This window comes from Polyodon spathula, chromosome 3, assembly GCF_017654505.1.
Source record: "Polyodon spathula isolate WHYD16114869_AA chromosome 3, ASM1765450v1, whole genome shotgun sequence".
In the NCBI taxonomy this organism is placed as follows: Eukaryota; Metazoa; Chordata; class Actinopteri; order Acipenseriformes; family Polyodontidae; genus Polyodon; species Polyodon spathula.
In genome coordinates, this window is record NC_054536.1 from 26,098,908 (window position 1) to 26,123,007 (window position 24,100).

At 39.7% G+C, this 24,100-nt stretch overlaps 1 protein-coding gene across 7 annotated transcripts in view; it reads right to left on the reverse strand.

Annotated features, from left to right (window-relative positions):
* The window catches only part of rbms3 (RNA binding motif, single stranded interacting protein), a 362,894-nt gene that overhangs the window by 151,746 nt on the left and 187,048 nt on the right, over positions 1-24,100 (reverse strand). For all 7 annotated transcript variants that reach the window (XM_041244823.1, XM_041244820.1, XM_041244822.1 and 4 more), the window contains one exon: positions 8,914-8,972. In XM_041244823.1, the coding sequence (XP_041100757.1) occupies positions 8,914-8,972 (59 nt within the window). The remainder of the gene's footprint in view (positions 1-8,913; positions 8,973-24,100) is intronic.

The window sequence follows — 24,100 nt, forward strand, 5'->3', positions numbered from 1 at the left end:
ACCTGTTTTTCTCATGCCACTTTCATCAAAGCCCACGGGATTTGTAAAACTCCTGAAACACTCTTGTACACTCTGTATGGAACTCCATTAGACCCTGGAGATGATGATGCCCTTGCTTTTTTCACAGCTTGCTCTACATCTTTCCACTCGGGTGCACAGTTCTCCATTTGGTATTCTGGTGGATTGATAGGTGGGATGTCTGAAGGAATTGACATAGGCGCCTGCCTTTTTTAATCTGTATGCCTCCAAATATCTCTCCAGCTCAAACTTAGATACATTTAGTGTGCAATTTTTCTCACTGTCGAATAACTTCTTTACAATAATAATAATAATAATAATAATAATAATAATAATAATAATAATAATAAAAGCAAGATGTTTTTATTTTACACCTCAGCCAGCAGACAGGAGTATTTAAGGAGTATTTGATAAAACAGTAAATCTGCCTGGTTTAGAAATCTATCTACACTGGACACTGCAATACAAGTTGAATTTTGGTACTGGTGACAGAAGCATCGTCCTTACAGGCAACTGGCATCCCATAGATGCAATCAGCATGCGTATACCATATTGCTGGGAATTAGGAATGCCACTTTTGGCAATCTCCAGTATAGAATTGGCAAAGATGATTGGGAGATAGCATTACCAAAGTTGCAATAGCGGGGTATAAAAAGCTGTAAATTATTGTTTCGTCTACAAGTTCCAATAGGACCCAGGGGGGCAAGTAAGAGTCAGCTATTAAAAGTAAAATAAAGGAAACCTCAGTGACTCACCTTGAAAAGGCATTGCTCATTGGAGTGCAGGGTGAGTCATGCATGTTTGAATCCTGCTCTAGCCAAGTTGATGATTTTGGCTGAGGACCCATTGGCCTTGTGTTCCTGCAGGGGTTGGGAAGCTGGTCGGCTGGGGATAGTTTACTATTCATATATTAGTGACCCCTTCTGGTCAGATGCCCCACAGATCTGGGCAGTTTTCCCAGGCTTTAGGGTTCTGTAGTTTGGTAATTCTGTTGCTTAGACGGGTGAACAAAACAAGTGGTGATGTAGTAAGTGAGATGCAGCAATGAGTTGACATTCCATTGGGCGTTTCAAATTGGTAAAATTCTGAAGTGCATTGTAGACTGCAGATGCAACCGTTGGCAGCACCACTTACAGAAGAAAAGTTGGATACAGACTTCAACAGCTCAGCCTACCAGTAAGTCACCATATACTGTAGGATCTGAAACAGCTTTTATAACATGTCCTCAACAAATCATATACGCAACTGAATATGCAAACTCTCCAACTATGCAATAGTTGGCTGAAATTAAAGGCAAAATAAGCTTTATATCACAAGGGTAATATTATGTTTTTAGGTTTCAAAATATCTTAAGAAAAAAAACAAAAAACAAAAAAACATGTGTTTGAAATAGTTCTAAAACTACACATCACAATGACACAAATTATAGACAGCTACTATGGTGAGCAATTATATGATGTACAGGATCAACACTGCCAGTTGGTTAAAAGTAGCTATTAGCAATCCCTGAAGTCAGCTTTACATGATCAGAAGACGCATTCCCAAAGTTAGCTAGCAAATAAATTTACCACCAAAAATGAAATGCAATAATGTACTGATGAATGATAAATTATTAAAATGTTTTAGTGCATATGTTCTAAAAACTAAAAATATTGATATGAGTGTGTAACAAAGTGCCCGCCCCTGTGTATATTATCTGTTATGTGTTGCGTGTGGTGTGTTTAAATGTTGGTGTATAGACATTGGTACACGGGATATAAAGGGGTCTGTGTAACACGAGTGTTTAAAAATGTATATGTGTATTTAGGCACGAGGATTGCACAGCACTTCACGTGCAAGTAAAATGTAGTAATATGTGAGCACGGGGAATTGCACTTTATTAATTCACGTGCTGGGATTCAAGTGAATAATTAATTGGTAATTGAATCCCAGCACAATAGTATATATAGATGCACGTTGTCACATACTGGCGGTTGGGTGTTCGGTGAGCGGAGAACGGGATTGGAGACGGAGGAAATTAGTGGTAGTAGTAGTAGTAGTAGTAATAATAATAATAATAAGAGGAGAAAGTATCCGCTCACCGTGTTTGTCAGTGTCTGTCCGTGCACCGTTTTGTTAAGTTTAGTCTGTTTTCGTTTGTCTATTTATTTTGGCGTAGAGTGCCGTGTCCTGTGTTTTTCGTGTTTGTGTAAACCTTTTATTTTGTATTAAACCGGCGCCAACAGGCGTCTTCATCACTTCATTTCATCCGTCCTGTGTTTTGTGTATTGCATTACTTTTCCTGGTTCTGACGCCGCCCACTTCGGCCGTCTTTGTGACACGTGGTGTCCTGCGTGGGATAACAGCGCCTCCAAGCGTCAGACCAGGAGAGGTGTTTTGTCAAAAAAAAAAAAAAAATTAACAAAAAAACAAAAAAAAAACCACAGCAACAACAAAAAAAAAAAAATAAAACATGGAAGGCTGGGACTGGAGAGATGGCTGCCAGGACCTGGAGGAGTTCCTCGGTGGTCTGGAGGACCAGAGCTGGTGCCTTGCCTGTGGGGAGTTTGGGCACCCGGTGGTGCGCTGCCCCTACCAGGAAGGAGAGGAGGAACTGCCGCAGGAGAGGAAGGTGAGGAGGTGGCAGAGAAGGGGAAAGGGGAAGAGGAAGGCAGAGGTCCCACCGCTGTCTCCACAGCCGCACCAGTCTCCTGCAAGGGAGGAAGAGCCGCACCAGTCCCCTGCAAGTGAGGGAGAGCCGCACCAGTCCCCTGTATCAAGGGGAGACTACACACCGCTCCCACCTCCACCACCAGGAGACTACACGCCGCTCCTACCTCCATGGGCAGGAGCAGAGCAGCAGGAGCTGCCTCTGCCTCCGCCACCTCCACCGGCAGGCGCAGAGCAGCAGGAGCTGCCTCTGCCTCCGCCACCTCCACCGGCAGGGGCAGAGCAGCAGGAGCTGCCTCTGCCTCCGCCACCTCCACCGGCAGGGGGAGAGCAGCAGGAGCTGCCTCTGCCTCCGCCACCTCCACCGGCAGGGGGAGAGCAGCAGGAGCTGCCTCTGCCTCCGCCACCTCCACTGGCAGGGGGAGAGCAGCAGGAGCTGCCTCTGCCTCCGCCACCTCCACCGGCAGGAGCAGAGCAGCAGGAGCTGCCTCTGCCTCCGCCACCAGCAGAGGGTGAATGCCTGCTGGTATCACTTCCCCCACCAGCAGAGGGTGAATGCCTGCTGGTATCACTTCCCCCACCAGCAGAGGGTGAATGCCTGCTGGTATCACTTCCCCCACCATCACGAGGAGAGGAGCTGGAGCTTCCTCTGCCTCCACCTCCATCAGGGGGAGAGGAGCAGGAGCTGCCTCTCCCTGCACCAGAAGGACCAGGACTAGATGCTGGCGGTCCTCAGCAGCCCTTGCATAGGCTGCTGAGGGAAGCACGGGGAAGAACCTCCCGGCTGCAGTGGCCGAAAAGAGGGCCAACACCCGCACCCCAGCTTGTCCTGACTGCCAGCCTCGCTTCGCCCAAGGATGCCAGCCTCGCTTCGCCCAAGGATGCCAGCCTCGCTTCGCCCAAGGATGCCAGCCTCGCTTCGCCCAAGGATGCCAGCCTCGCTTCGCCCAAGGATGCCAGCCTCGCTCCGCCCAAGGATGCCAGCCTCGCTTCGCCCAAGGATGCCTCTGCCGCCTGGGGTTGCCTGCCGCTCGCATCTGGGGTTGCCCGCCGCTCTGCATCGCCTGGGGTTGCCCGCCGCTCTGCATCGCCTGGGGTTGCCCGCCGCTCTGCATCGCCTCCCGCATCGCCGCCTGGGGTTGCCCGCCGCTCCGCATCACAGCCGGAAGTACTGTGGCCGGAACCCCACGAAGGGGAGCTGCCGGCCACGAAGAAGGGGGAGGAGGTCTGGAGACCGCCAACCCCAGCAGCAGTTTCGCTGCCGGAGGAGGGGGAGGAGGTCTGGAGACCGCCAACCCCAGCAGCAGTTTCGCTGCCGGAGGAGGGGGAGGAGGTCTGGAGACCGCCAACCCCAGCAGCAGTTTCGCTGCCGGAGGAGGGGGAGGAGGTCTGGAGACCGCCAACCCCAGCAGCAGTTTCGCCGCCGGAGATCGTGGGGGAGGTCCGGAGACCTGCTCCCTCTGCAGTTTCTTCCCTGCAGGAAGAACGGTGGTTGAAGCCCCACCAAGGGGAGCTGCCGGCGCCGAAGAAGGGGGAAGGTCAGGAGACCACACCCCAAGCAGCCTTTCCGCTGCTAGGACTACCCTGGCAGGAGAATGCTACCCCGCTGACAGCATTACGACCTGTGGGCCCCTGGAAGCCTCTGGTCCTGGCCAAGGACTTTGGGCGGGACTTTTGGGCTTTTAAGGGGGGAGGTGGCCATTGAGGCCATGTGTGCTTTGCACAGGAGGGGGTATATGTAACAAAGTGCCCGCCCCTGTGTATATTATCTGTTATGTGTTGCGTGTGGTGTGTTTAAATGTTGGTGTATAGACATTGGTACACGGGATATAAAGGGGTCTGTGTAACACGAGTGTTTAAAAATGTATATGTGTATTTAGGCACGAGGATTGCACAGCACTTCACGTGCAAGTAAAATGTAGTAATATGTGAGCACGGGGAATTGCACTTTATTAATTCACGTGCTGGGATTCAAGTGAATAATTAATTGGTAATTGAATCCCAGCACAATAGTATATATAGATGCACGTTGTCACATACTGGCGGTTGGGTGTTCGGTGAGCGGAGAACGGGATTGGAGACGGAGGAAATTAGTGGTAGTAGTAGTAGTAGTAGTAATAATAATAATAATAATAAGAGGAGAAAGTATCCGCTCACCGTGTTTGTCAGTGTCTGTCCGTGCACCGTTTTGTTAAGTTTAGTCTGTTTTCGTTTGTCTATTTATTTTGGCGTAGAGTGCCGTGTCCTGTGTTTTTCGTGTTTGTGTAAACCTTTTATTTTGTATTAAACCGGCGCCAACAGGCGTCTTCATCACTTCATTTCATCCGTCCTGTGTTTTGTGTATTGCATTACTTTTCCTGGTTCTGACGCCGCCCACTTCGGCCGTCTTTGTGACAGAGTGTTATTCATGGCACTGAGAAATACAGTAATCCCCCTCTCCACAAGTCTATGATAGACAACTAATTTGCTTTTAGTGTTGTTCATAATGGCTTGTGAGTGTTACCATTTTCAACAATTAGGTAAACAATCTAACTAAAGAAGTCATCATTCAAAACATTTGTCATTGTGACTTACAATGTTAAAAGAACAACTGGCAGTATATGTAAAGAATCTGGCAGTGTTTAGGGATATGCAGATTCAACACTTATCGTTCTTTATCCTGTGTAATCATATTCATAAAAGCAGGCACTGAAGCTGCAATGGCTCACAGTCATGTTCATATGGTGAGTAAAGTATACTGTAATTCCTTTTTGTCTGTTGATAAGATTCAGCCATTAAGCCTTCCAAGCACTACTTTGTTCCTCCCCCTTAGCTTTTATTACATCAATGCCAAGCAAGTATGATTCTGCTACTACTTGCATCATTGGAGAGATATACAATACATCTTTAACTCAGTTTCATCTCATGATTTTCTTTTTCCAAACAGTGTTTTTTATTATACTCTTTACATAAAAAAGCTTATGTTTAGCGAGCTCATCAGCTACCAACCTTTTTAAATTAATTCTAACTTTAAATATACAGACTTTATGAATATGATGTCCACTAGGGAATGTCTGGAAAAGATTAGAAAGGGGGGGTGCATATGGCACACTGCATAGATAAGCCCTTTTTGCAATAGGGCAACACAAAGATTTAGCAAATCTGATCTTAAGACACTCTAGCACTGGCGTCAAACCCCTGCAGACTTGTGTAAAGGGCATCTCAAACAGAGAGTGCAGAGCAAGGCCAGCTTCCCCCAGGTCAGTCACCACTGCTAACAAGAGTAAGGGAGAGGGCTGGGATATTTACATTTGTATCAGGCAGTTTGGATCCAAAAATAAAATGGAAATCATTTAATAAAGGGCTAACTTTTCTGTCCTAATTTCTCAGTTCCCCTAACTACTGGCTGAAGGTCAGTCGGAATGGTTAGTCTCAGCACTAGAGCTATCTTCCACACAGGAAATGGAAGTCCTTTAAATGCTGGAGTCATTTCCTTTGGCACTCGGCTCATTGAGGAAAAATGTCCCCTCGGTCAGCAGTATCTTGTAATGCCTGTGGTCTGACTCGTAAAAACCTTTTGGGGATTTTCTTGTAAATGTGCGGCGAGTCTCCCACCACAGCTTGGAAAAAATGAAAGAAAGAAAAATATATGACTTCCACTAGGTACCCATATAACTTACTAGCTAAAAGAGTAGGAAAATGTTCTTGTTTGTTGATCTTCAGAACAGAAATTATCATTCAGCTTCTCCAAAAGAAATGGCGATGACCGTTTTGCATTTAAATCTTTTCAAACATCCAGATTTATATACCCTACTATTTTCCAATGTTTTGCACTCGTCCTCAATTCCGGACTCTCTGTGCCTAACCGAGAAATGGCAGAGGTGGTAATTTGAAGTTGGAAACTGGGAGCAGGCCTGAGGTGTGTCTGTAACTGCACTATTATACGTTATGTACTACGGTATTCATAACATCTTTTTATGGTATGGTATACTTCTTGTGAGCAGCACCTTACGGTGGTAAAGAGGACCACAAGCACTAGCCAAATGTTAGTTAAAAAAGTCCTGACTATACAAATAAATCACCATTAGTTTCTACAAAATTCTGTTGTAAAGTCACCAAAAAAAAATAAATAAATAAATATAAATAAAAATCCCTTGAAGCAGTGGTTAGCTCTTGAGGTATATTGATGAAAAAGTCTAATTAAATAAACCTCTGTTCATCGTCTTGTGCCCCTGTCTGTTTCAATGCTTCTTAACCATTTATTCACTGAATAAAATACTTTTATACGTGTTAAAACAAGAGCAATGTGCATGGTTTGTAGTCTTTGCTACAGGCTGTTTCAGCTTGAACATAATTTGAGTGTTAATGTGTCTCCTGCTTTATCAAAATATAAGAAAAGCCTATGTACTGTACATTACACTATTATTAAACAGTTTACTGCAGCAGGACAGTAATTCATACTTGGAAAAAGGCGGCTGCACAGATTTTGTTGGCATATTAACTGTTCTGCATTCCTTTGGTATGAGGTATGGAAACTGCACTGTGAAACATCCATTACTCATGTTGTTTGTCCGAAACATACCAGTCTTCAGATGCCTCTGCTCGGTAATGAAAAACGGAAAGCATTTACAATGCACTGCTTTTTTTTTTTTTTTTATATATATCCATTTACTTTCCACTAACCCTAATTTTAGTGTAAGGATTTCTTTCTATACATAATCATACATAGATAACCAGGAGCCATAACTTGTTTCACTTGCTCATGCCCAAATCCATCTTTAGAGGGGTAACAACTAATGTTTTAAAAACAAAATCATCAAGCAAAGTTCCTTCTGATTGGGTGAAGTATATTCCTGTTATATTGATTCTCTGTGCAGCAGGTACAATAATTCATCCTGACACCAGTTAAAGTCCTGTATGCTACAAAGGGAGTCCCATGCTTCAGGTGAGTAGGTACCCGGAAACAGCATTATACTCTTTATTTATCCAGTTACATAAGCATGGGCCACTATAACCAGAGATTTATATCCCATAAGAAAGAAAAAAACTAATTGTGAAATGCCTCTGTTATGTGGTAGCCATGGAAGAGTCATAAACCAATGTTTAGTGTTCTTCTGTTCTTAGCAAAATTTCTTTCAGTCTGCAATACTGTCGGCACCCATCTCCACTAAAGCAGGTGCACTGGAACTGAGGGGGTAACTCTTTAATAATGTAATGTCTGCTTTCCAATTAATTTGGGCTTACCAACTTGTCAGGTCATGAGAAAAAGAAAGACAAAATAGGGGCCCTCCTAGGGGAAATGGTTTGACTTGGCCACAAGCCTCATGAAATGCAAAAGGAACAAACTACTTTTCTCTCTGTGTTCTTTGGACTGGACCAAAAGTAGCATCCCCTAGATAAATGTTTATTTTAAGTCTGTTTTAAAACAGAGTGGGCTTCAGTTTACTTTTGACTGTATTCCCATTTTAAAGGTTTTGCCCTTGTCTATTAAGTACAAAGGAGGCACAGAAACCAAACTATAGTAGACAGTAACACTGCTCTCTTGCTCTCCAAAAGAAATAACAATTGTTGCTCAGGGATGAGGCAGTGGCTCACCTTGGAGGCCACTGACCTGGAGCATCTCAGGTATAAATTGCTCTGCCTCCCCTCATCCTGCCTAACTGTATACACAATGAGTTATATATTGTACACAATATGTGGCATCTCAGTTGAGGCTTGGCGGACTAATACAAGAATGAGGGTGATATATTTACCATTAAAAGTAAAATAAAAATAACAGCAGGTATTGAAGTAGTTTTGTATGCCTCCTAAGTGTGTGACTTTTACAATTCCCTAGTTCCATTGTTTTCTTGGAAAGTCAGTGCCTGCGGGAGAGTAGATTAATCTTGTGTAATGCTTCAGTCTATCTTCCACAGTAAAGTCAAAGAACTGCTGCCTTGAAGGGTTCATGCAGGGGAAAAAAAGGAAATACAAAGAAAAAAGCATCAGACCTTAATGAAATGTCGGTGCTTAGGAAAGAGAGGGCAGTTTATTTTTTTCTCTTGTTGAGCATTTCCTGACAAGAGGCCATCAGTCGGAACATCGATTTTAACCTTGACGCTTCCTTGTCAACGTGTTTATTTTTTGCTGCTTAAAACAGTGCATTTTATATAAGACTCTAAAATGCAACCCTTTCACAAAAAATATGTCCCTGTACAGTTCAGAACATTTAGGGAAGCAGGAGAATATGCAAATGCAAACATATCTGACAAAGCTAGATATACATACCTTTGCACTGATTTGTGTTTTTGTCTAGGATGGCCTTTGTTGACACTATTTTTCCATATCTGAAAAGAAAAAAAGAACCAGAAATACTTATAAATTCTTGGTAATCATAGGTAACATAATCTCTTTTGCAGCATCTCAGTTCAGCGTGTAAAGGCACTTTGGTGTTTAACACATTTTTACATACCAAAATACACTGTAGAGATTCACGTCCACTGTTATGTGCTTGATTTTCACAACCTCAATATCCATCTGTTTATGTTTATTTAAAACAAACAAACAAACAAAAAATAAAATGCTTGGAGCCTAACAACCCAAACAGTGCAGTAAAAATGATTATCGCCAACCAGTCACACAACAATAATGCACGCAACAAGAAAGAAAACAGGAAACATAGAAACACCTATTCCAAAAATATGCATTGAAATAGTTCTTTTAAACTTTTAATATGAAGGCATGCAGTGTGAAAAATGATAAATTAACTGCATGTCTACAATCCCTTTGAGAGCCCTTAAACTCGAGGACCAGTGGCATGAATCACTAGCACGCTTGCTGGTGAATGCAAAGGACTGGAATGCACTCTGGTAAGCGCATGCTTCATGAATGTGTAAAATGGTTTTCCTTCCATTGCTGGGTTCTCTTTCTAGGTTCTCTTTGTCTTTCTACTAATTGAAAGTGCGCTTGCATTAACTATGATGTCATTGCAGCAGGTCAACCTGCTATCATAGTTGGGTAGACTCTCTATGGCAAAGACACTGCTTTTGCCCCATTTCTGCTTAAGCCCACTCTTCTGCATTATTGTTGATTATTATGATATTCAATTAAGGATTACTAAAAAGAAACAACACTTCAGTGCCAAACGTTTCGACTAGAATGTATTTTAGTATTCTTTAGTTCAGTACTATTGAGTGTTTAATAGTCATGGACAATATTCACATAGGAAATGGTTTTCTGGTTGTACCTCTATGTACCGCCCCCAAGGCTTAGTGAACTCCAGCAAAGTAAAATTAAAGGTCAGGCTTAATTTGCTCCCATGTATTTACCATGAATTTTATACTCCAGAGCGGGACTCAAAAGTGTCAATAAGCTTTCATCCTCATTCACTATAATTCTGTTTTGATCTGAGACTTTTGTCAGTGACAAATGAATGGTCTGTTTTGGGGTGTTGTTTTGTGACTCGCTAGGCTGAGTTGAATCTTATGTGACCCTGGTAACCAGAGGGCTAGAATGGGCGAATTGAGGCTGAAGTGGCATCCTTTCAGTTGAAACATATGTAAATGTCAAATTCTCTGAAGACTTTGAAAGGGCCTGTTATTCTTCTTAGCCAGGCTTAATTGTGTCACTTTCCCAGCTGGTATATTTACACAATGTTTGAATATCGTTGGGCGCTAGCGATGCTTGAAGTATTGATTGCCAAGGAATTATATGCTCCTGGTTGCATTTAATACCAAGGGCATTCCCCTAGAAGAAAAAAAATAAAGTGCTACAAGCTGCAAAAAAAGTCATGGAAAGACATGCAAAACTAACCACATGAATGCATTCAGATGACCACAAGTTATGGAATTATGTGTAGGCCACCGAATTGTGTATAAATATAAACAACTGTGCACCACCACAAGACAATAAATACAATAAGCATTGACCAAACATCACAAAACCTGAACTTAATTACTTTCTAGTAATTAATTGCAGGGGAACAACCAAAGCTTTGTTCTTAGACCAAACAACTTCCATTTCCTTGTTCTCCAACGCACATTTACAGTACATTGAATGTGTGTGTGTTGTGTGCTTTATGTATGTACAACTGTATTCACTGTATGTAGTTTACTGACTATACTGTATGTATTTATGTATAGGTTTGCCCCTGTTGTACTTGAACCAGCCCCTTCTCTCTTATTCAATATTACAGGGACTCTTTAACAGCCTTTTGTAACATAAGTGTCATCTTTGACCTTTATACTCAAGGAGAGCTGCTTAAAAAAAAAGTTCTCCTAATTTCCAATTCTAAATAAGGCTGCTCAAGGCAGAATCCCGGGCACTGTACATCGTGTTTGCTTTTTTTCTTTTTCTTTAGTTTTATTTTATTGATTTGCCCTTTAATTTTTTTCAACCTAATTTGAAATGCTCAGTTTGAATGTTGACAGCAAGTTCCTCATGGCACGACTATAATGCCTATACAGGATGGCCTGAGTCACAGGTACCCCACGGATGGCTTTTTTAATGCAAATAATGAATGTGGGACTGAAGCAGTGCACTTGAAATTACTATACATGTTGCAGGACAGTTTAAATAAATGCAACTGATCATTTTGGTTTCTAGACCTAGCAAAAGTTTATTTTGTTTTAGCTGGCAAGAAGTCAGTGACTAGTGCCTGACAGAATTCCTGACAGCATTCCTGACAGATTTCCCGACAGAATTCCTGACATATTTCCTGACATATTTCATGACAGAACTGGTTCAGCTGCAGCACTGTACGCCATCCAACTGCAGTCCATCAACCTTTCAGTAACAGTAAGTGCTTGAAAAAATATAACTAATCAACATAAATTTTAAACACTAATTCCCTTTAATTGCTAAAGATGGAGGGCTCTGGAGAAAGTGTTTTAAACTGGCATGCTGGATAAAATAAATAAATAGCTTGATTTAAACTGTGTTAATGGAAACATCCTCTCAAATTACTTTACTGTGGCAGAGGGAATCTAACTTGCAATTCATCATTCTGATTTTGAGGTCCTTTACTCGACAAACTACACCATAACATTTTAGAAAAGTACAAACTTTATTTTTCAGTCGTCTTTCTGTGATTCATAAGAGGATTACATTAAATAGGTTAGCTAAAATAGAACACAAGAACACACACAAATACTCATCTGTGTTACGTAAAGTAAAGCTTTGAGTTTGCATATAGATAACAATTAACGATCCCTGACAAAAAAATTGAACAATGTTAATGCAATACATGACAAATTTCCATCTGGAATTCTCAAGAGATCCTAAATTCTAATGATACAGAACATACAGAGAAGGTATATTTTTATTAGCAATATTGTTTCAATAAAATACAATGCAAGCACTGGCATTGTGTGGCAAAGTGCCCGCCCCTGTGTGTATTTTGTGTTATCTGTTGTGTGTTAATGTTGGTGTATAGTCATTGGTACACAGGATATAAATGGGTCTGTGTAACACAAGTGTTTAAAATGTATATTTGTATTTAGGCACGAGGATTGCACAGCACTTCACGTGCAAGTAAAATGTAATAATATGTGAGCACAGGGAATTGCACTTTATTAATTCATGTGCAGTTGTACCGCAATGTACCGACTCCAATTGAATGATTGATTAGAGGTCGAGTCTCGGTACAGCTGCATAAAAGCAACATGTTTTCACATACTCGAGGTTGTGTGTTCGGTGAGTGGAGAACGGGATTGGAGACGGAGGTAATGAGAATAAATAATAAAATAATAATCGTTAAAGAAGCTCACCGTGTTTTGTTTATCTCTTTTGTTTTGGCGAATGTGCCGTGTCCTTGTGTTTTTGTTTGTTACCACCGTTTATTTTCTGTTCTGTTTATTTATTAAATACTGAGTGAAAGCATTAGCTCAGCTTCACCAAACTCCACATCTCTCTCTGTTTATTTTCCTGTTTCTGGTCGGACGTCCCCCACTCCAGCCGTCTTTGTGACACACTGCCATAAAGATTTTTTTTTCTCACAGACCAGGTGAAGTTCAACCTGATCCTTGGAGCTACACCCTTTAGTCTACAGTCAAGGGATCTCTATTGTTTACATAGGCCTAGAGCACTTCGCTGAGAGTTACAGTATTTGACCATACAATGAGGTGACGTAAGGGTTTATAGCAAGCTATATAGACCTGAATCGAGCGCAAGGCATTAAGCAGGATGGATTTTCAATTAAGCATTGCAGTACATTTATGGAACTTTACTAGAGGTACAATCTGCAACCAATTTCCTAATCGAATATCGGACAGGTAATCAATGCATTCAGAACAAAGAAGCAAAAAGAATGTGTAGTCTCTTCAAATACAATTGAAAATATGCATGTGCACTTTGTTATACATTGCAATATAATGGATGCACTGAGGAAACTATTTATTCCATGAATAAAAAATAAGATGTCAAGCTTTTTCATTAGATTCTGATATTTCTCACCAGAAAACACATACAAATGGAAGAGCTTTGGTCTAGCACTGCGAAAGTAAACCGAGTGTGCGGCTCAAAACAGGGTTGGTTTTCTGAAATTGGCCTTGCTTGTCTATGTCTCACCGTGCTTTCACTTTGCTTCGACTAAATTGTGTATCTTTTTTTCATGGTGTGTACTTCAGCTCAAGGGTCTTGGTACCTTGTCAAAAAATACTTTAGCATTTCTGCCCATTCTACAGATCTAGTGGGACTTGAAAACTGTTGTTCAATAATGTATTTAAACTAATGTCCTTCCCATTATTGGTCTGCTGTGAGGACAGCTATACTGTCCATATAGGGAACACTGTCTTCAATTATTTCAATTTTACAAGGATACATGTAAAAACAATGACATTGCATGGTGTTATATCCGGGGGCAAGAGTAACACCACATTTGCATACTTCCTTTACTATTTTTTTGGTGTTGCAGGAAACAAATGCATTTCTTGCTCAAATGTAGATTTATTACCATTTTTCACTAAATCTGCATTTGGGCTGCTTTGAGCTTCTAGTCAAATTATGTGATGGTGCGACCTTTCAACTCTGTCAGCTCTACTTACTAATCCCAGCACTCATATATCTCAGTATTGAGCAACATAACCCAGAACAGCTTAGAATGATAGCTCACCCTAAAATAGTATGAGAAATTACATGATACGTAAAACTACATAATATTTTTACCTACTGCATGATAAACAAATTTGCAGGCACAATTGGAAAGAAATACATTTTTTAGCATGCACTGAAGGTCCTAATGCTTGGATCGCCTCAGTTTTATAGGAAATAACTTTTCACTCTGATAGTGCCCTAAAGCAAAATGTGCTTTAAAGTCATTTCCACATATATTTAATTTGCAAATCTTGTTAAACAAGAGTGATGAGTTCAAATGTACTGTGATTTGGATCTGATCCTTAAAATATATCAAATCAACCATAGCATTAAGTAAACAAAATTCCAATTTATTGGACCTGGGGAAATGTTACTGAAAACATTTGTTTGGCTTATTAGCACAGCAACAGGGACATGTTTGGTTTTAGCCACCTTCTAGTACAGTAAATTCACCTTACTGACCACTCTGGAAATCAGCAACTCCACACTCGGAGGCTTGCTGTAATTCTGAGGGAAATGTTCAGCTTGTTACGCTAAGCATATTGGATAACCAATCCTATAAAGATCAAGCCAACTTTTCACAACATGTTTGGAAAGTATTCCGTAGAGTTGTGCACTGATGGAATTACATTTTTTGCATTTGGCCAAAAACTGTATGTTTTTTTCAACTACAAAAGCTACCGATCTGTCCTATAGGCTCTTGGTGCGGACACTCTGCAGAAGAGCGACACATGAACAGAGACAAACTTGTTAGTTGACACCATGGATCAATTGGAGACTGCATTTATGACAGTATTTTGGAGTAAAATCCTTACAAGAATAAATGAAACCAATAAACTTCTGCAGTCTAAAACAATGGACCTAAGCACAGATGTGGGAGTACTGAAGTCACTGAGGAGTTTGTGGCATTGCAACAGAACAATTTTGAGAAATACCACGATTCCTCTATGTCACTCACTTGTCAGCCATCTCAACAGAAGAATTCATGCTTTTTCAAAAATATAGTTTTAGTTTTTTAACAGATTACCTTGACATTATTGCTGTTAGAGTCTCTCAAAAATGTTACTGAATTGCTACTGACCTCTGTAACGGGGTACACCATACCCCTGTGTCTTATATATAGCTTTCATCCAAGCCGCATCACAAGCTCAGCCTACAGCACTGCAAATACTGACCATATGAACACGCGTCATTTGCAAACGGCATCTCCAAATGTTTTTTTTATTGCACTATGCATTTGCCTGACAATACCAATATTTAACTGCAGTGGTGAAAGGTCTTTTGTACATTTAAAAATTATTTTAAAAAGTACTTTACATGCTTAACAGTCTTACTCTGTTATGCATTAAATCTTTACCAATTAACATAGAACTTTTTAATGACTTGCTGTGCTGTGATAGTCTTTAACAAATAGCTCCTATATCTTTCCCTAATGATTATCAGTGATATTTCATGGCATGGGCAGCACCAGTAGTGTTACAATTCCTTATCATTATATTATCCTCCAGCGGTAAAGTGAATGATATACTGTTGCTCGTTGAAACTAAAACGAAAGTTGATGGGGCTTTTTAACTAATATTTAAACCAGGAACTCTTTTTGCAGGAAGGAAGTCTAACACATAATGGTTTTAATAGGACGGAACTATTCAATAAAATGGGAGAAATGTTCCAGCATGCATAAGGTCTTTCATTTCTTTGCTATTCTATTACAGGATACTATTGCATTGTAAGAGCCCAGCTGCATTCCCCCTTGGATGACCTCCATGTTGGACAAAAAGACTGGAAATACATTATGCAGCACATGTGTATAAATGGTTGACTGATTCACGTGATACCAACTACCTGAATATATGCAAGTCGCAAAACTTGTTCAGATTTTGATAGAGTGCTCACAGTATGCTCTCGGTTGGTAGGTGCTTAGTCTCAATAACAATGGGACTTTACTGCAGATTTCCACTCCTAACTTTCCTGAAGGAATGAGAGTAAACGGTCATGTTTATGGACAATACAGACTACATTATAGTACTGAGATGTGAATGTTTTTTTGTTTAATGTTGCACTTTTCAATGCTCACATCTTTACCAGGGTTAATTGATTGCTTGACATTTATAATTTCTTTTTTTTTTTTTAATGGTCTGCGTTTTGTCAAGCTGTCAGACAAAGGACATCTAAAAAACATATACTGCAGCCATGCAGGACAGTACTTGACACAAATGCAACTTTAAATGCAGGGTACATAGCTATATACTATTCACTAAGAACAGCTTTTTTTCTGGTTAACTGAAAATTCTTGAAGGACTATTATTAGATGACATTTAATACAAATAGCTGACTTTTCTCTGCCACATTTAAAAGAGTTGTAATGATCTTGAAAATTGACAGCAGATGTTTTTAACCTCTAAAGCCACTGACCATTTCATTAGGCCCATGAGGTTTAAGGAATGCAATGTTTGTTGTAGATTATAGTGTTCAGTACATGATTGCCCCTGGAACATCTGTAGGGCATCAACCCAGCAATCTAATGGAATTTATTTGCTCACAAAGCAGACTAATTTGTACTGCAGCTGTAACACATCCTTTTTCCTAGCATATGTATAACAAACAGTAGGCTCCTTTGCTTTAAACCTTGCCTATTAATACACTTCCCAACTATATTACTACATATTTGCTCAAAGCACATTAACACAATGGCATCGTTAGAGGTAGGATATGCAATAATCCCCCCAAACCTCCCTCAAAAATCTGATGTAAAAAGTCACCCAAAGATATTAACAAACAATTAAAAATGTCTTTAGTTTCTCACAGAACCAGACTGTAGTACCATTTAGTGGAGGTGGGGGATGAAATAGAATGATTCAATTGCTCTGCTTCAGGTCATGTAAGTTAGGCAATATACTGGATCCAAAGTGCATGTTCTTTATTGGGAATTATAACGGAACAGAACTATTTCTATTTCAGACCGACTAAGATAACTAAATAAGTAACTTTACAAAGATGGTCGTATAATAGTTATAATGGCATTGCTGTGGCTTGTCCCTCTGTAATAATGGACTCCCTCATTCAAATAATGTCCTCAACTCACAACACAGGAATGCCATTATCCCTTAACTAAACTAGGGTTATGGAGTCTCACAAACAGCAACATAAGCCTTTTCACGAAGAAGTTATTTATTGTATTTATTTCCATGACATCTATTTACCCTTGTTTAAACATCAGGAGTGGTATCCCTATACAGTATTTTTATTTCTAATAACAATTTACTCACAGGTTAAACTGATTTCCCTAGTTCAACATGTTCCTATTTTCCTCAAAACATCTATAAACATCATTAGGAATAATTCCCTGTGTGCTACCCCCCAGCACTGTACTTCATCACAACATGTACCTGCTATTAGAAACAATGCAGCAACTCAGCACTACTGTAATGACTAATATAGAGGTCTGTGTGCAGATTCCTTTTTTGAGCACCCGTTTCATCAATAGAGCTCTCCAACAAGTCTAATCTCTAAGAACAGCGAGTCAACAAGAGTGAAACTGTAAGCCTAGCCACTATTACACAACACTCTGCCTTAAATGGATGTAAAAAATATATCACTAAGATATGACAGGTGTAGTACTTCCGTATAAGCATTTGAGTGTTGCAGGAGGGACAGGTTAATGGTTAAACCTCAGTTGAGGCCACAGGTACCGCAAGTGGTCCGTCGGCATTAATGGTCCACATCAGATGAAATACCGTCAAACAAACTTACCCTGACTGCTGCAAGCTACCCAGCATTTTCTTTTGTCTTGATGGACGTGATTTCCAAAACTTTAATATGTTTAGTCAAGTGTGAATCAGAACTAGCAAAAGGTAAGGTTGCATTATATATATATATATATATATATATATATATATATATATATATATATATATATATATATACACACACACACACACACACACACACACACACACACACACACACACACACACACACACACACACACACACACAATGGCTCTCAAAAGTATTCACCCCCCTTGGACTTTTCCACATTTTATTGTGTTACAACATGGAATCAAAATGGATTTAATTAGGAGTTTTTGTCACTGATCAATACAAAAAAAGTCCATAATGTCAAAGTGAAAAATAAAATCTACAAATTGTTCTAAATTAATTACAGATATAAAAGAGAAAATAATTGATTGCATAAGTATTCACCCCCTTTGCTATGACACACCTAAATAAGCTCTGGTGCAACCAATTGTCTTTAGAAGTCACATAATTATTTGAATGGAGTCCACCTGTGTGGAGTTAAGGTGTTTCACATGATTTCAGGTTAAATACACCTGTCTCTGGGAAGTCCCACAGTTGGTTAGTACATTTCCTAACAAAAACTGCATTATGAAGACGAAGGAACATTCAAAGCAAATCTGGAATAAGGTTCTTCAAAAGCACCAATCAGGAGTAGGATATAAGAATATTTCCAAGGCATTGAATATCCCCCGGAGAGAATGGAGAGAACATGGCACAACTGTGAATCTGTCTAGAACAGACCGTCCTCATAAACTGAGTATCCGTGCGAGAAGGGCATTAGTAAAATAGGCCACCAAGAGGCCTATGGCAACTCTAAAGAGGAGTTACAATCTTCCACGGCAGAGCTGGGAGACACTGTGCATATGGTAATAGCCCGGGTGCTTCACAAAACTGGCCTTTATGGGAGAGTGGCAAAAAGAAAGCCATTGTTGAAAAAAACTCATATCAAATCTCAGCTCGAGTTTTCCAAAAGGCATGTGGGAGACTCTGAGACCAAGTGGAAGAAGATTCTTTGGTCTGATGAGACCAAAATAGAGCTTTTTGGCCTCAACGGTAAGCGCTATGTTTGGCGCAAGCCTAACACTGCACATCATCCTGAGAACACCATCCCTGCCGTGAAACATGGTGGTGGCAGCATCATGCCATGGGGATGCTTCTCTGCGTCAGGGCCTGGAAAGCTTGTGAAGACAGAGGGCAAAATGGATGCAGTAAAGTACAGAGAAATCTTGGAGGAAAACCTGCTGAAGTCTGCAAGAGACCTGGGACTTGGGAGAAGATTTATCTTCCAGCAGGACAATGACCCCAAAGATACAGCCAAAGCCACACTAGAGTGGCTTAAAAACAAAAAGGTCAATGTCCTGGAGTGGCCCATCTACAGTTTGTAGATTTTATTTTTCACTTTGACATTATGGACTTTTTATATGTTGATCAGTGGCAAAAACTCCTAATTAAATCCATTTTGATTCCATATTGTAACACAATAAAATGTGGAAAAGTCCAAGGGGGGTGAATACCTTTGAGAGCCACTGTGTGTGTGTGTGTGTGTGTGTGTGTGTGTGTGTATATATATATATATATATATATATATATATATATATATATATATATATATATATATATATATATATATATATAACTATATTATATATACAACACTGGGAATTATTTAATTATTTCAGGCAAAGGCCAATAACTTCATTTAGTCAAAAAGGAAACCCACCGCAGGTTTCACAGTTCAAAATCTGACAATAACAGGCAAATCCTAGAGCAGCAGCAGCAAAATAAGACACTAAAGCGGGATGCAACTCAGCTGAGTTGCAACACAGGTCTTTAGAAATCAAGGGTGACATTCTAAACAAAATAAATGGAGCAATAAGAACTAATTTGTTGTAGTGCAGTTACTGTTTTGTTTTTATAATGGCTATTTCCTGTGAAATCTGCTTATTCTGATCAGTTCATTTTGCTAGTGCAGTATAACTGAACCCTGGAAACGTATGTCCTGCATGTTGTGAGCATTTGTCAAACACTGTATTACTGAAAATGTAACTACAACATGTATTTGATTTTTACATAGATGGCATACAGTACCTTTAAAACAAGCAATCTGTAAAAATATATAGAATTGTTAAAAAACAAAAAAGAAGAAAGCAAATTCTCAATAGTCACTTTAAAAATATATGGCTTTTTATCTCTAATACTGTTTCTGATAAAAAAAAATAAAAATAAAAAAGGCTGTATCCGATCCTGCTAAACTGTTATAATGACAGCTGTTGGCTGTGTGGGGAAGTTCACACTAAGGCAGCTTGTGTTGTAGCCACACTGTGATTAGAAATGTTCATTTCTAGTGCATTCCTCTCATTTGTCCTACTACCTGTATTCTATCAAATCAGGCACCCTTTCTAATGGTACTCCAGTGGTAAACAGATTCCACATGAATGTCTACCTATCTGATTTACCTGAACAGGTCCAACGTTTTAAGATGAACAAGGCTATACTTGCAGAACATTAGTATCTTTTTTATTTGTGTGACAAACCTTAGAACCGCAGTGTTAGATACAGGTATGCAACAATTTGTCAAACTTATTTAGTAATGATTTCTAAGTTATATGCAAATTTAGGTATCGGAACATAACAAAACCAAACACCAATGGCTCTAACGTAGCTATGGTTACTTAATAAGGTGTTATGAGATACTAGTCACTTCATTGAAACATTACCAAACATCAGTTTAAACAATTTGATGATCACGGTTGGTTTTGAAAGGATGCACACCTATTAAGGAATGCAAGCTCTGTGTGTGTGTGTGTGTGTGTGTGTGTGTGTGTGTGTGTGTGTGTGTGTGAAGGACACTGATACATAATTAATAACCATAAACTTAAATCATAACGTTTACTTAAACACTAAGCCCCTTTACCCTCTCTCCCAGCAATCCTCATTTAGTCTTTCTTTGATAGATAATGTTACTGCTAAAATGAAAGACTCTTGTGCAGATCCCACACATTTGATTATTTGTCTCATAAGCAAATTGCACATTCCTGAAGAGTTTTCCATCACACAACGGAGCTCTTCATGCAACTGAAGTGCCACCTACAGTGTACAGGATAAATACGGTCAAATAAACAGGAAGGGGGTCTGTTATGCACTTTTCAGGGTTAACAGTACTCGTTTTAATGACAGCTTTTGAAAAGGACATGCAATAAACTGAATTACGAAGTACCAGTGAACGGTCATGTATTACAAGAATCGCTCTTCCAAAAGAAATGCAGTACAGCATTATGCCCAATGGTTTAATAATACATCTGAAAAGAAAAATACAGGATTTTTGCTGTTTTAAAACTTTTGTGGTAGAATAAAGTCTGAGTGAGTTACGTTTCTATAACACAATCAAAAGGCTGCAGACAACTTCACAGCCTATGCAAACTTGTTTTAAAGCCACCCAGACCTAAAGCTGCTTGATGAGATTTTGGGATCAATAAGCTACTAACAACCAAACGAGCAAGATGGGCCGAATGGCCTCCTCTCGTTTGTAAACTTTCTTATGTTCTTATGTTCTTATGTTCTAAAGACTGTGTTAGTGACCTGAAACCCACTGATAAGCGAACTGTTCCCTCCACAGGTAGATAATGTTTTGTTGGGTTTGTAAACCTTTTTTTTTTTTAAATATAATTTGGAAATAAAGTTTGTATTCGATATGGCAGGGCTGGAAGGTTAGCATTCCCTACCTGCCTAATTGAAACCCATGTGCAGTATGTGGCCACGTGTTGATTGACTATCTGATTATCAATTAACTCTGGCTTTTAAAAAAGGGCTGAAAAGCCAGTCCTTGGTTCTTCTTCATCTACCAGTTTGAAACACATGACTGCACGTCTTAACCAAGGTGAGTGAACCAAAGGCCTAGGACCACCGTGTGCAACCGGGATCTTTGGATCACAGGGAAGGGATTTAATTTAGGGGGTTGTGAGTCCCACAGAAGCATATTTAGAATGCGTTAGGGAGACGTTTCCTGGAGCGGGATCTCCCTTTTTGTATTTATGACTTCATATACACTTGTGTATATGTCTTCCCGTACTAGGGCTACCATTGTTGGTACCATGGTGGCGTCCACCCACCTACTGCTCTTGCCTTTCCCTGTAACTTGTTAATAAAACCTGGACGCCTGAGTGACGTTTCTGTGACTCTCTCGTCTATCAGCAGATACCCAGACTCGTAACAGAACACCCCTATTACAGGCTTAGCTGCGTTTTCTGATCACTTCATTTTGCAGGTGCAGTATAACATAACCCTGGAAACGTGTAATGTTGTGAGTATTTGTCAAATACTGTGATACTGAAAATGTAATTAGTTTAAGTGTGTTATAGAAGATTTATACCCTCATTAACAAGGAATAGCAGTGTACTACAATAACATTTAAGGACACATTGCCAGCGCAGTGTCTGGCATGTTGTAAAGTAACTATAAGCCTGTTTAGAAATTAGCCTTAGTCATGTGTTCCTGCATGTTTTTATTTTTATATTTTTTAAGTCTTACAAAGCAATCGATTCTCTCTAGTGTTGCCACCGCTTTGCTGTTCCTAATATGCCAGTCGACTTTATTTTGACAGGAGGTATTGTAACATGTGCTCTGCATTAAGAATACCTCATCATATGACTGGAGGTGAGTCATATGACTAGGATAGGGATATGAGGATAATTATGTATTGGGTTTAAAACATGCAGTATACCTGTGTTGTGTGCTAGAGGTTAACATTTCAAAGTTTGATATACTGTACAACCAGAGAGGCAAAAATTATGTCATACATCCCCAGATTCAGTAACCCCCATCCTTTGTGTTAAACGTCCTTACCAAGATTCTTTATAATAGAATATGTCAAAAAGAATGGCTTGATTGGCATGTGAGATGACGTCACGGACCAGAAAGAAGTGCAAAACTAAAGGTACGGGACTAAACTGCCGTAGCAGTGCTTTTATTAAATAATAACAAAAAAAACTGTTACAAAAACACAAAAGAAAAGGGTGCATAGGCCAAAACAAAACAGACAAACATGGTACAAAACAGTATAATCAAGCATCTATTACTACAGCAATTGATTTAGCTTAGTTTATTCAGACTCACGTCTCTTGTCTCACCTCTGACACTCTCCAACTTAACGAGCCCGGAGTGGGTCTTTAATTCTTTGGCTGGAGCCTTAATTACACATTAAACAGTAATTACCTTGATACTCCAGCCACATTCCCATGAGCTTTCCCAGGATGGAGATTTAACCCCATCCACGCCAACTACACGCTTTTTTGCCGGTTTCATATAATAATAAGGATGGGCGGCTTTGTCCGCCCACATATAAATACACAATAATAATCATAATACAAATTTAAAACAATAATAATACATAAATAAATATGCACAAGGGGTGGGCACTACGCCACAGGCAGTTTTCTAGTTTTTACGACATTAAATTAACCGTTTGAGTTGTTTATTTTTGGTTTGGTAGCTTTATTGGATGTATTTTTCATTACTGAAAAAAAATAAAAAATGTTAATGCTGTATTGGAGCTTCTTTGAGAATCTAGCCCAAAATCTTTTGGCCATTAACTTCTCTCTCAGATGGGAGTATAAACTTAATTCGGCATTCCCTTCAAAAGGTATGGCCACAGAACTTTGCATTCTGTTGGTCTTTTTGCCTATTAGGGCAATCCAGTTAAAAATATTAAATATATACCTCTTCCAGTCCCTGCATGTTCCTCTTGACACCCCAGGGGGCTTTTCAAAGAAATCAGATGTTTTCTGTCAGTATCACTTTCATGCTCCCCCTTGCCTGAACTTTATTAGTTTGAATAATGTCTGCTAGACAATTATCAGCTGCTTCACACAGGGAATAAATTCCACATCTTAAGTATGTCTGAATGAAAATCAACTGCGTAGAGAACACTGTGACATTTTCACACAGCACTTATTTTGTCAGCTGCTGCTGAACTTCTGCATCCTTTTGTTAAAAGATATCAGTTTACACAGGCTTAATCTAGACCATGTACTTGTTATGCCAAGGTAATGACAATACTAGTATGTTTTTTTTTTACATTGTTACTTAATTATTTTTTGACAAATTCAGTAACTTGCTAAGGTACTCCCATACAGTGGTTTGCCATGGTACATTTGCATGAGTTTGCAGTTTCTAAGTACCACAATTTATCTTAGTTATGTTTACCATGCTTTAACATAGCATATTGGCTGCTGTGCAAAAGTTTAACCATATAGCATGTACCTTTCTTTAAGTCCTTGGCTGTTAATCTTGTTTTCAGATGATTCTACCTGCTGTACCCGTAATTTTGTTTGCAATGTCCACTTCTTTCAAACGTTTCAGTTGAATTTGTGCTCTTCTCAAACATGAATCCTACCCCTATGTCTTCACCATCATCACCAGCAAAAGGAGGACAAACGAAATACTGAAGCAGGTGTGCTAATAATTTTGTCATGAACGAATAATTTAAATAAAATAAGTTAGTTTTTTTATAAAGATTATTTGCTAAATCCTTAATCTGTTACCTTGAATTATGGCATAATAAATGTTGGGTGCCAATACTTTTGTCTGCA